Genomic DNA, 12,949 nt, shown 5'->3' on the forward strand with positions numbered 1-12,949 from the left:
CGTGAACTTTTCGTCAACATCAGCAGGAATGCTGCGGAGACAGATATATGAGCCGGTGTATAACTTCTAATAAACAGGTATTCCTCAGTGACATATAAGGTTTATTCTACTCTAATACCTTTGCATAAAATGGGAGGAAAAAGGGAAAGATCCACCCAGAAACAGAACTCGCATATCTTTTCCAACCATTCTGGACGGTTCAGTCCATAACTTTTCGGGAAAGTTGAACCGCGGCCAGACGGACGAGCGAGCCAAGCCTCTAACCGGCGTGATGTCAGGCAGATAGTCTTTCTGGGGCTCGCTCCACTGACGCTGAGTGATGGGCTAACTTTAAGTACACTGTAAACCGCCGCCATGCCGCTTTCTGGGGATACGGACAAATCGCCTTCCTTTGAGGGAAAGCGAGCAATTCATTCACCTTTAGCACTGTAATTGACAGAGCTCATAGAATCTGTGAGGGAGATAGATTTTGGAAGAGACTGAGGGGGGAGGGAGAGAGAGAGAGAGCCGAGGTGCTTCGCTGCGGCCGGTGTTGGCGCAAATACAATATTGTAGTCTGGAGATAATGGCAGAAACAAACAATTACAATATCATACATTAAGAGCATTTCTTTTTCCATTGCAATATAAATTGAGATTTGCGTAAAAGCACTCATTGAATATACTGTGGGTTAACATGTTTGAAGTAGCAAAAATATTTTGCTCTATATCTGATAGATTCAGTGATTTGGCTTGAGTTCCACATACCTTCAAAACACTTGTATTAAAATAATCTTCTAAGGATGCAAGAAATCCTCTGGCGGGGGGCCGATATCTGCAATGGGGGGCCCCTGGTTTCGAGGCGCTGATCTCGGCATGCACATGCAGTTGACACCTCGTAGTATTGATTTAACACCTATTTGACACCTCTGTCATACAATTGCGTAATGGCAGCCTGCCTCGGAGAACAGGCCCCGGCCCCTTTCAACCTGCTAATCAAAACAGTATTACACTCACTGAGTCGCACAACTGCACGATATGCAAGCAGTCAATACGCATGTGCGTGCGCGCACGCACACAGATGCGCGCGCGCACACACACACACACGCGCACACACACACACACACACACACACGCACACACGCACGCACACACGCACTCACACACACACACACGCACACACACACACACACACACACACACACACACACACACACACAACCTGTGGCGCTCCACCAGTAACACTTAAGTTAGATCTTTATCTGTCGCTGTAACAGTAGTTCCCAGGGCTTGGATAATAGTAGTCCAAGCCACGGAGGAAGAAGTATGAGCGTTTTACATTTTCACAGGCCGCCTACTGCAATCCGAAGATCGTATCTTTTTCAAAGGCCAAAACCGTAAATCTCACACATCCCAGATTGACACAGACACCGACCCCGCCTTCTCCTGTCATCGGTGATTATCCGGGAGAAATACAGAGACAGTTTCACTTCACTTCGCCGCCCGTATTTCACCCGTACGGCCATAAACACGCTCACCGACGATATCTGCTACAGCCTGCCTCGACCCCGGCATTAATCCCGCTGGCTGTAACATCAAGCAGGCGGAGAGTGGGTCGACCTTTCCCGCGTCGGAGACGGCGTCTCCACATCTGCGCCGTATTAAACCGGCTAACGCACGTGGGACACGGCAACATGAACAAAAAAAAACAAAAGCGGAACCCGAGCCGCCTCCGACGAGCTCTTTTCCGAATCGCAGGCCGTCGGATCGCACCCGGCTCCCCAGGGTATCCAGCCCGCCGCGTTTCCCACCCCGCCCCCTGCTCTAAACAACACAAAGGAAAAGCATCATTTACCCTCTCATTCCTGGTAGGCAATTACAGCTCGTGCAATTAGGGGCAGAGGACTCATTGGAGCCTTAGCCACCGTACAGAACCGCACTCTTTTCTCATGTTCACACTGGTGTGAAGGGGAAAAAACTTGCCAAAGTGAGTTGTTACAGTTTAGTAACGTGTACCATAATAAACAAAACTGCGGCCGAGGCGGGAGAATGCCCGAGGGACGCCGAGCGCCGAGGCCTCTGATATCAGTTGCTTTCTCCTCAGGGAGGTGGCAGTGTTGTTCAGAGTAAGGACCGGAGCCCCGCACGGCTCCAGGCAACTCACAGAACAGCAACAAAACCTCGGAAAACAACTTAGACAAACTGTCAGGAAGAAAAAAGGTCCAATGCACATTGCTACCAAGAGAGACGGGGATACAATAGACCCACGGAGGAACAGAATAGAGAAAGCGCCGGGAAGCAAGAAAAATTAAATAAATAAAATAATGCTGGGGGCGGCGTGTGTGGGAGAGAGAGAGGAGGACAAAGCCCCAACAGCTGCTGTGTGTTAGGGAGAGTTTAAATCAGCGCTGTAGTCCGCCGGTCCTCCCGCTCCTCTAACCACAGGTAAGACACACACAAACCTCTTTAAGGCTGCACACTGATAACCTTTTAACCCCGTCCTCTACTCTAATCTCTTATTTATCAGGCAGTGCAGTGCCCCCCCCCCCACACCCCACACCCCACCCAGCGTGAGAAGGTCTGTCACTGGCCGCCCCCCCCAACGGGAGCAGGTCAACCCTGGGTTCCAAACAAGTGCTCTAACCCGGTCCGCTCAACTTTTTTTTTTTTTTTAACTTTTAGGAACAAGAAGGACATCAACATCACAGAGCGTGCCCGGGTCTTCAATCCATCCCGGCGTGATCGGGCAGGTTGCCGGTCTCGGGGCATGCCACCTTTCTGTACGTGTCGACTCTCGCTCTGGAATTCTTCCGGCGCCAAATGCCTGCTGTGAATGGCACATGCCCGCTGTAGCCGTCGCCTTTCGGGGGGAGTCGGCACCGATCGTCGCCGCAGCACGTGAGTGACATAATGTGAAGGGCACTTCAGGTAGAGAGGGGGAGCGGGCGAGTCTCGCCTCCAGGGGGTTCCAATAGCAAGCTACTGTAGCTCTCCTAAACACGGGTCTGTACCCAAATGCCCCAAAGTGCAAACTGCGTAAATGCTGAACGACCAACATGCAACAGTGGACCAGTGGCGGTCGCACCAAACAACTGACGTGCCCCGACAGGTGGGTGAACGCACACTACGGCGCATCTTTCAAAGTAATCAACATTTGACTTACCTGATCTAAACTTGCTTCGTATCAGTATGGAGCGCTCAGAGCCCAGAAGAGTCATAATGCACGGCAGAGAAGTACGGTTCCAGAGTTCGGATGGGGGGACCCGACGGCGCACGCTCGACAAGCGGCACTTGCTGTCGCTTCAACCCTTGGAGACGCCCTTCCGGACCCGGGGACTGAGAGGAGAAGACGGAGCCAACCCCACCTGCCTCATCAACCATCTAAAACTCATGCAAAGCCGAGGGAAAAAAAAAAACAATAACTCATTTTCTGCGCGCGTCTCGTTCGGCCGGTGTGCACGAGTGGCTCGCCGCTCTATCTCTCCCTCTTTCCCGAGCAGTTTCTCTTCCTGTCTCCCCGCCCCGCTCCCTCTGTCTCTTCCCCCAGGGATTGATGTTGTGGAAGCGCGTGAGACGGTGGGCCAACAGAGCCTTTGGTCCCATCTAAGCTGTGAGCTCTGTGCAGGGCCGGGGAGAGTTTGGAGATATGCCTCCTTCTGGGAGGGGTTCAGCACCGTAGGCTCTGTTAGCTCCGCCCCAACATCCCCCTTCCCCACACACTTAGTAGAGAGAGAGAGAGAGAGAGAGAGAGAGAGAGCGCGCTGATCTGGAGGCTGGACCGGGGTGCGACGGTTGACACCGTGACTCTTCCTCCCCATTGCTCACATAGGTAAATATATCTGCTATCTGCCCAGTAAGTGAGAGAGCAAGTGTGCGAGAGAGAGACACACGCAGATAGACAAATAGACATACAAATGGACAGATAACGAGACAGAGACAGAGAGAGAAAGCTAAAGTGAAGCAGATAGGGGAAGTCGTGCAAAAACAAGCAGCACACAGAGACAGAAAGACACGCTTTAACGAAACGTTTCCAGACGGGTACTTTCAAAATCATTTTACAACATCTAACAATACATCGGTTGAGTAAGTCAAGCAGTAACCGAGGTGGGTCGGCGTGCAGAGGAGGGGTCTTATCTTATCGCAGCCCCTACAAGCCCTGTAGTCAACAAGGCATCCCTTCCTCCGGCTCCCACATACCGGCCGGACATTTGTCGGCGTGTAGCTGAGCGGCTGGGCGACGTGCCTGCTCTCCTCTGGGGCGACATTAGCCAACTGCAGCGCCCGTGCAGCTACCCTGACATGTCCGTCAGCGCTCTACTGCACAGGCACATCGACCAAAACATGTTAATGTTTTCCACACAGTTGTTGGAGACACCCCCCTCCACCCCCACCCCACCCCCACCCAGTGTTCTATAGCTTTTAAATCAGCGATCCCATGTTTGGGTTCGGTTGGAGTTGCTTAATACGAGAAAGGACTTTGCCTCATCTGGGAGAATGGTAATCTACACAAATCACTTTGGTTTGACTGAAAGTGAAGTTAAAATAATTCAAATCACATGCAACGACATAGATTCCCGTTTGGTCTTATCCAGGCCAGCTGGTTTCACCCGGGGCCCCGGCGTTAGAATCCTAATATGACTGTTTGGGGCTTTGGCTGCAGCAGGTGTCAAAGTCAGGGGCCAGCAGGCAGCCAAGTGAGACGCCCCCGGTGAATGTTGCTTCAGGGAGGGGGCTACTGTCCCCGCTGCGCCGTTATCCGAAAGTTTTCGGTGGCTACAGCTGAGAATGTCGGGACGGTGAAACCGAGCATGGGGTCTGTGTGGCTTCCTGTGCCCCCGACTTTCTGGTGTTACGGTGCACGGCTGTGTCGGTACCAGCCCTGTCCTCTTTAACTCTTTGCCCATTATATTCAGTTAAATATCAACGCCCTAGATGACTTTTCCGTTTGCTAATCACATTCCATATTCCCATGAAATATCTTGAGACCGCACCGCCGCCCCGATCGCATCTAGATAGCGTAATGACTGTACCGCCCTTCAACCACATCTTCGTTATGCGGCTCAGTCAGCGTCTTCAGTTCAAAACTCTTCAGACCCCGAACATGGCTTGGCTTCGGCCCTCAAAGGGGTCTCCCGCACGACGGGATGATACAGTACGCTCTGTCTCTGAGAGACTGCGCCGTGCGCTCACGCTTACCCCCGGCACCCGACAATCCTGGAACTCAAATGTTTAGAGAGGGAACTTCTTCAACGGCAAATCTATCAGTCCTCGTGAGATTCTCAGTGAGACGTAGAGACACATATCAAACAGGTATGCAGGTGCGCGCGCGCACACACACACACACACACACACACACACACACACACACACACACAAAGTCCTCAGCATTCTAATGAGCAGGTGAAAGTGCTTAAAGGGGGGGTTTGTCAAAGGGTTTTTGACAGTGTACACACAGCATCTCAGAGAGATTCCTGGAGAGGTCACCCAGTCCCGGCTTAATCCTCCCCTTTCATTGGGCCCTATGTCAACGAACGTGACAAGTCTCATCTGAACTGTCTGGAGCCTTGAAGGCGTGCGCCTGTGTGTCCTTTCCAGTGTGTGAGCGTGATTAATTAGCCTGTGTGTGCTTGTGTCTGTGTGTGTGTGTGTGTGTGTGTGTGTGTGTGAATGAAAGGGAGAAGCAGACTTAAAAGGGAGGAGAATTTCGGACAAAGGGAGGCAGAGAGAGAAGGGCACAGTGTACAGACAATGTTATTTTACGCCGTTTAAAATGCCTTTTGGCAACCAGGCAAAATTCATAACGTCTGGATCCTGTGTCACGTATCACAGAGCGCGAGCGTCAGCCCCCCTCCTGTCTTGCTCTATAGTTCTCTTTCCCATATACGCTTTTTTTACACCATCACTCATACGCATTGCATACAACAGCAGCGCACGTTAAAGATACGCACATGGTGTCCGACAGTTAACCACCCGAGAGCGATTATGTGTTTATTGGCCGACCGTACAGACATCTCACTCAAAAATGACTACTGTTATTGTTTGTGAGATTTCTTGTGTTTTTCAGACGCAGCAGATGTGAACAAAAGATTGAAAAAAAACAATAAAAAAATGGGCGTGAAAGAAATTAAGGATTTCGCTCGAAGTCGTTTCGAGATTCTTGGAAGGCATTTCGGGCATACTGTACGCTTCACACTAAACTTTGAGATGACAGCATAGTCCCCTACCGTACCGGAGCCCTCTGAAAATGATGAATTTTTGGAATGTGGCTCCTGCGTTTACATGACAGCAGATTCAAATTCAACAAAGAATAAATAAAGCGATAGGAACTGATGGGCTGAGCATTGTGAAGTGACCTATGACAATAAGTGACACTCCCAAGCAGATGTATGAAACCTTCCAATCCTCCTGACTGGTTCAGCCCTTCAATTAAAGCTCAATGACAGACCGACGCGACCCTAGCCATCGCCCCGGCAACCGTTTCCACATGCGTCGTCATCATCGGGGACGGAGGCAGACTGGTCCGTAGATGGGGAAATGGGGGGGGGGGCATCGATAAGGACTAACAAGACACTGTGGCATGTTAAAGACACTAATACGGTGAATGGAACTGTACAAATGGGTTTGAGAAGAGGTTGTGGCCCTTCGCATCGGTTGGGGTTTAAATGCGGCCCCGTCGGCCTCTGAAGTTGAGTCGCCTGGATTTCCAAGTTTGAAATATCTCCGCGGCCACATGCCGTCTGCGGGATCCAATTGACCCCCGCGGACATGTGTGTGGGAGGGAGTGTCACGGAGGGGAAACGAGTGTGGTATGCGCCGTCTTATCCAACATGAATGTAACATGTGCTTGACACCGCAGAAACAATGTTTGGACACTGGGTCCCACTGCCATGTCCCGGCTATTGATCTTACCCCCTCTCCCCCACCACCCCCACCTTCCATCCTCACCACAAGGCCAACCCCCGCCATCCCTTCACCCAATTTACTTTAGATGTCCTTTGACATCTCACGCTGAATTTCCAGGAAGGCCTGCGTGATACCGCGTGTCTCGGTACTGTACGGCCGTGATATCGGGGCATTATGAAGACGTTATCGTGACGTGACGTTCAGCAGTCCACATCACAGCACCCCGCACCCTTATAAAGTTTAGGTTAGAAAAATACCGGCGTTCTCCTTTAATGATAATAAGACAACCCAATATATTTCAGGATATGAAGTCTGAAATATTGGAAGTTTTATGAGCTTTACATACATGCAGCTTGATATATAGTACAACTGAGCATGTGACAGATAAACTTTTGAACTCATATATAATAATGTGTGTGTGCGTGCGCGCGTGTGCCTGTGTGCGCGTGCGGGCAGCTGGGCGGCCAGCTGGGCGGGTGGGAGGTGTCAGGCATGGAGGGAGGGGGGTAAAGAGTTTGTTTGACAACAAGAGATGATTTTGTCAAGTCAGGAGTGGACAGGATATGGGTGGGAGGTCCGGAGCGCTGTGTGTCTTAATGTGTGTGTCAAGTCCACATACGAGTGCGTCTTCGAGGCGCGGCGGCTTCCGTGCCCCCCCCCCCCCCCCCCCCCCCGACCCCCCCCCCCACACAGCAGGAGCCCGAGCAGCTCGTTTCGCTCAGTCCAAGTGACATTGCGGTCCTGATAAACATTGCTGGGCCGCTGATCAATATCATACTTGAAAAATGTTCCATTGTGATACGTTATTTTGTGTGATGGTAATGATGATACGAAGATATGAGTTAAAAAGGTGTGAAACGTTGTGAAATATAAGGACGAGGTGTGGGATATTCTCAGGAGCTTTATCTGAGTTTAGCGGTCGGGTTTGATATCATATTTTAAAACTACGTGTAGTTTCACGTTACCACAGTTGCATTCTTTCAAATGGGTTTTTAAAAATATACGCACGCATGATGATGCGGGTCTTCTACATTGCCGAGCCCCACAGCCTGAATAAACCAAACCTGACCAGAACCACAGCAGAAGAGATCAACGAGAGCCTTCATATGACCCAAAATCCCTATTACGAATTCAACCCCTTACATGCAAAACAGAAACTCATTATTCATATTAAACGTTATTCAAACAATTTTTGGCATCTTTTTTTTTTTTTTGCGTCATATCGTTCCGCCGTTCTGATAATAGGAGGAAGGAGGAATGCTCGAAGTGGGATTCATCAGCAGACTCATGAATAATTCTATCCCTCACCAGGACCAATCAGCCTTATCAGGAAAATGTTTTCGGTTTCTCACGACACGGAATAAAAAAATAAATAAAAGAAATCATAGAATGTCGGAGGAAAAAAATCAAAAAAAAAAAAAAAACACGAGTGAAAGAGTTATAAAAAAAAAAAAAAGTACAACCAGGGAAGGCTAACGCAGAACTCGAGTGGAAGTGAAAGTGTGCCAGAAATATGGCAGCAGAGGGGGATTGGGGGTGAGAAAGTGAGAAGGAGACGTGGACGGAGCCAGGTCCGACATCCCCCCCCCCCCCCTGCCTCTGGGCTGCGGTTTATAATAGAGAAGTTCCAGGGGAACCAAACCAAGCTAAACCAGAAGTGACAGAGAGACGAGGCCGAGGCCAACAGGCTCTCCGTGTGTCTCTCCTTACCCCCCTCCTTTCTTTCTCCCTCTCCGTCTCCATCGTGAAAAAGCCCGGTACAGCTAGACGCCGAGACCTCTCGTTCCTGGCTCGGTCGCCTCTACCTTGCGAGTTCACATCTCATTTGGCCTCGGCAGCGGCCGCCGAGCCCAGCGGAGCACTTCTTGTCGCGGACGGGGGCGTGGGGGGTTTGAATTCCCCCCTTCAGCCGGTTCAAGTTCAACCAGCCACAGTGGAATCTCAAAAGGCAACACGGGCGTGGCTCGGTCCCAGGTTGCCTTCGCAAGGAATCAAAGGCCGACGCTTGGGGAGCCATGGTTTTGCGTCTTTTTCGGTTGTTTGGACTTTATGCAAATTGGCCTTGCCTCCACCGCAGTCTGCGGAGGCTGGCCGGCGTCCACGGAGGAGGGCAAGTCGACGAGCGGCGGCGGGGGCCGGGGTCGGGGGGCTCGGGTGGGGGTGGGGGTGAGGGTGGGGTGGCAGGGGCGTGGGTGGGGTGGGGTGGGGTGAGGGAAACATGCCCGGGAGGCTTCAGCGCGAAGGCGGCCAAGAGAAGGAGCCCGCATCACCAAAGCTTAACTCTAACTCCTGGTTATTATCGAAGACTAGAGGCCCGGCTTTGCGCGCTATTTCCAAAACCTCGCTATCCGAAATTTAATAACTCAGAGTGGACTTTATTGTTGTTAACGCGTGTGTCCGTGACTAACAGGAGCTAGATGAAAGGCACCTCGAGAGCAATAATCATTTATGGCGAGCAAATGTCTTTCATCTCGCCTGACTGACTTTTAAAGAGCAAAAAACGTCGGGGTTTTTTTTGGTGGGAAATTGACAATGTTAAAACATAAAATATCGAAATATTAACTGGACTCGCTGTTGGGTTTATCCATAGGTCTATCTGAAGCCATTCCAGGAGAAACAGAATGGCTGAAGCTATGGCATGCTGCTCCGGGGTTTCGGGGGAGTTTTTACAAGACGGCCGGCCGCGTCAACCTGCAGCACAACCGCCTCCTCACCGAGAGGAACTTTTTTCTCAAGCGGGAGCAAACCAGACCGGGATCTCAATTGAATGAAGGAGGAATGAAATTTGCGGAAGGTTGAGTATTAAAATAGCGATTAAGGATTTTTATCTGGTAGCGAATAAAAGCCATGACGCCTATGGCATCGATGGGTCATTAAAACTCTCAGAAGGCGGCCGTGTCACGTTCACCACGAGGGGAAAATCCCAAACGGGGAGAGTTCGGACAACGGGACAAGCGGGGTTCCGTGGGTCCGTGGCCCGGCACCCGGTCACAGCAGCGCCGTGCAGAATGCAGAGGGGGTGGAAAGGATGGATATTCACGAGGGCAAATATTTGACTTTCTGCTTTTCGCGAGCCGCTCCAACACTTCCAAAACGGCCTGGCTGAAATGACCTGTCAGCCAGAAAACATTCCTGCTCTCATTGAGGAGGAACCGGAGCCATGTTTTTGTTGGTATGACCTAACACCCCCACCGCCGCCCCGTCCCATCCACCACTCCTCGCCCTGCGCTGCTGTGACAATGTCTATTTGACAGACGCAAAAAAAAAAAAAAAAAAGAAAAGACGTTCCAGACGCTGATCGGCGGTCAGATCCGCATCACCGTGGCGCAAGCTTTAGCGTTTCGGGGCGGTTTGCACATAATGGATGATGGACAATGAGCAGATGCAGCGCTGCCAGGGCACAGCGCCGGTATCTGCCTGCAGCGGACTCCACTTGACCCCTCAGGACAAGTACTTATTTATAGCACTCAGACTGTGCGGTGTGTATGTGTGTGTGTGTGTGTGTGTGTGTGTGTGTGTTTGTGTGCGCGTGCGTGTGCGTGCGTGAACGCCAATGTCTGTGAATGAAACCGTGCACGCGGCTGTTTATGTGTTTATCTGTGTGTCACATAGCGTGCTTGCATGCGCGTGCTTTGCATGTGGAAGGAGGACAGGAGCAGGGGTGGTATTATTGGCGCTGCAAAACATTCACCAGCAGTGACATTTTTCTGCCAGTCTGCATTCAAGCCAAACACGGCGTGCCACGTGCTATCTGAGCGCCGGCAGGACGCTGAGCCGAGCTCTGACGTATCCCGTTTGTCAGTGAGAGACTGCGTCTGCGTCGTCACGCCTGGCAATTGATTCGGTACATTTCTCCGTTTTATTATTTTTTCTGCGATAGGTAATACGGCCAGACAAGACTTTTTTTTTTTTTTTTTTTCGCTTTCTGGTCCTGAATGGAGAAGCTGAAAAAACAAAGGGGCACCAAGAGCTACACGGCCATGCTTGCTTTTAACACCCCGGGGACACTCAGCGGGTTCTGATCAAATGTTGTTCCAGGGTTCTGAAAGCCATTTTGTGTGTATTTGTACAGGCACGTGTCTATGTGAGTGTGCACATGTCCCTGATTCTACCCTTAATTAATTCTTTATACGTGCATATACCGATTGCCCCCATGCCTAATGCCGCGTCTTTAAACGTCTCAACCCCATGACCGTGCTGCTCTGAAGGCCAAGTGGTTTTTGGAACTGACGCCTACCTGCCTGGATGGAAGGTTATTGGATAAACAAATACAAAAGCTGTGGCTTTAGCTAATAGGGCTAGGAGCTGAAAATTAGGAACTGTGTTGCCATTATCTTCATTGATCATGTCCAATTTCACGCCCGGGCCTCTGAATGGGTTGGAATACGGGGAGGGCCAGAATTGGGAAATCATTTTGGAGGTGAGTGTAACCGTGCAAAGGTGGAAAACGGTGCAAAGATTAAGATGGCTTAATTAAAGCGGCGTGGTGTGAGTCCCAACTCCTGAAGTGGGATACCCCCACCAAAATATATATTACATTTTTCAAATGGAGCTTTCTGTGTACTCAGCAATGTCAATTTGAGATTTTAGTGGATGGAGAGATGCCCTTTCCCCATGTAAGTAGGCATTCAAAATGATGGTTCACTGTCTTATTCTTTCTTACTATTTGTCTTTATTTTTTGAGAATATTTCAATCAACTGGTACAATGTAGATTATCTTTTATTTATAATGACGTTATCTTGTCTGATGTTGTATATGTTACTACAAGTGTCACGCCTCTTGCCGGACTTATTTCTGTACTAATTGGCGCGTTCTTATCAAACGCAGTGCGGTTTAAAGGGCATTAAAACACTCCAGTGCCATGGAATGCACTGTCTAATACAGTGACGGGTCAACAAACCCTAGTGTCAGACAGACACACACACTCACACACTACACACACACACACACACACACACATATACACACGCACACTCACAGTCACAGAGACAAAAACACAGCAGACACACTGACACGGACGTACACAAACCAGTCAGAAGTGACTCAGAGCGCCAGACTTCAGGGGTGAGATAGATAGTGTGTCACAGCGACCAGAGGTGTCACTTTCTGGTTTCAAACCACCCACCCCCACCCCCTTCCTCTGTCTACAAGGGGTGAAGTCATCGGCTGCCTGTCCGCTGAGCGGTGGCCCAGCGCCATGATCGCAGGCTGAACAGCTCACAGGCTCCACATGAGTCTAAGCGGGGGAGACGGGGGGGAGAGAGAGACTGCGGAGTAAATGGGAGAGAGGCGAGCTGGAGACACGGCTACTACACCGTGCCGGAGAGCTCACAGACGTATGATGCCGTGCCCTTAAACCTTGGTGCGCGCCAGAGTGATCTTTGCTATCAGAGACGTCAGACGTCAGAAAGACAAGGCTTCGGCGTGAGATTTAATAAGAAAATTACGGTTTGTGGATATGGAACCCAAAACCCATAAAAACCCATTGCATATTGACAATCTGTTTGGTTTTTATGTGGTTCCATATTGTGGAATTCACCAGAATCCATAAGCTCCTACACAAATATGTCCTCTTGTGGATGAGGACCAGGTGAATGCCTCCCAAAATGCCACCATCTAACCGATTTAACGCTGCTGCTGTGCAGTCAATCACAACTGAAAAGATCATTTGATATCTGGGGGCTCTTGTATATCATGTAATGTCTAAGGAGAATCTTCAGTTATTGGAAGAAATCTATTAATTGCTATATTGTGATAACTATGTCAAGCAGCAACGGGACATCTACAGTATAAAGATGTTGAAGCCTTTGAACGTCTTGAAATGAGGATCAGGAAAAGATAAAGAATTGGATAGATAAGAGGAATCAAGTTGCATTGCATTGGGATCGGTAAAATACTGTAGCAATGTGGGGTCTGGGGACCCCCAGGAATACAGGGGCCCCATGCAAAATTCGGAACAGTTAAACTTCGCCATTATTTCATTTTCAAGACGTTAGCTGTAGTATAACTATAGTGTAGGCAGGTATGGAAGTTTAAACCAAATCATATTGAACAATGAAAAGTACCA

At 49.9% G+C, this 12,949-nt stretch overlaps 1 protein-coding gene across 1 annotated transcript in view; it reads right to left on the bottom strand.

The window, feature by feature from the left end:
• myocd (myocardin) overlaps positions 1-3,196 on the bottom strand; it is a gene marked incomplete at both ends in the record, with an annotated part of 18,838 nt that extends 15,642 nt beyond the window's left edge. Inside the window, one exon of the mRNA XM_080021938.1 lies at positions 3,142-3,196. Within this exon, the coding sequence (XP_079878064.1) occupies positions 3,142-3,196 (55 nt within the window). The remainder of the gene's footprint in view (positions 1-3,141) is intronic.
• Positions 3,197-12,949: the final 9,753 nt, after the last annotated feature.

This window comes from Zeus faber, assembly GCF_960531495.2.
Source record: "Zeus faber genome assembly, chromosome: 20".
Taxonomy (NCBI): domain Eukaryota; kingdom Metazoa; phylum Chordata; class Actinopteri; order Zeiformes; family Zeidae; genus Zeus; species Zeus faber.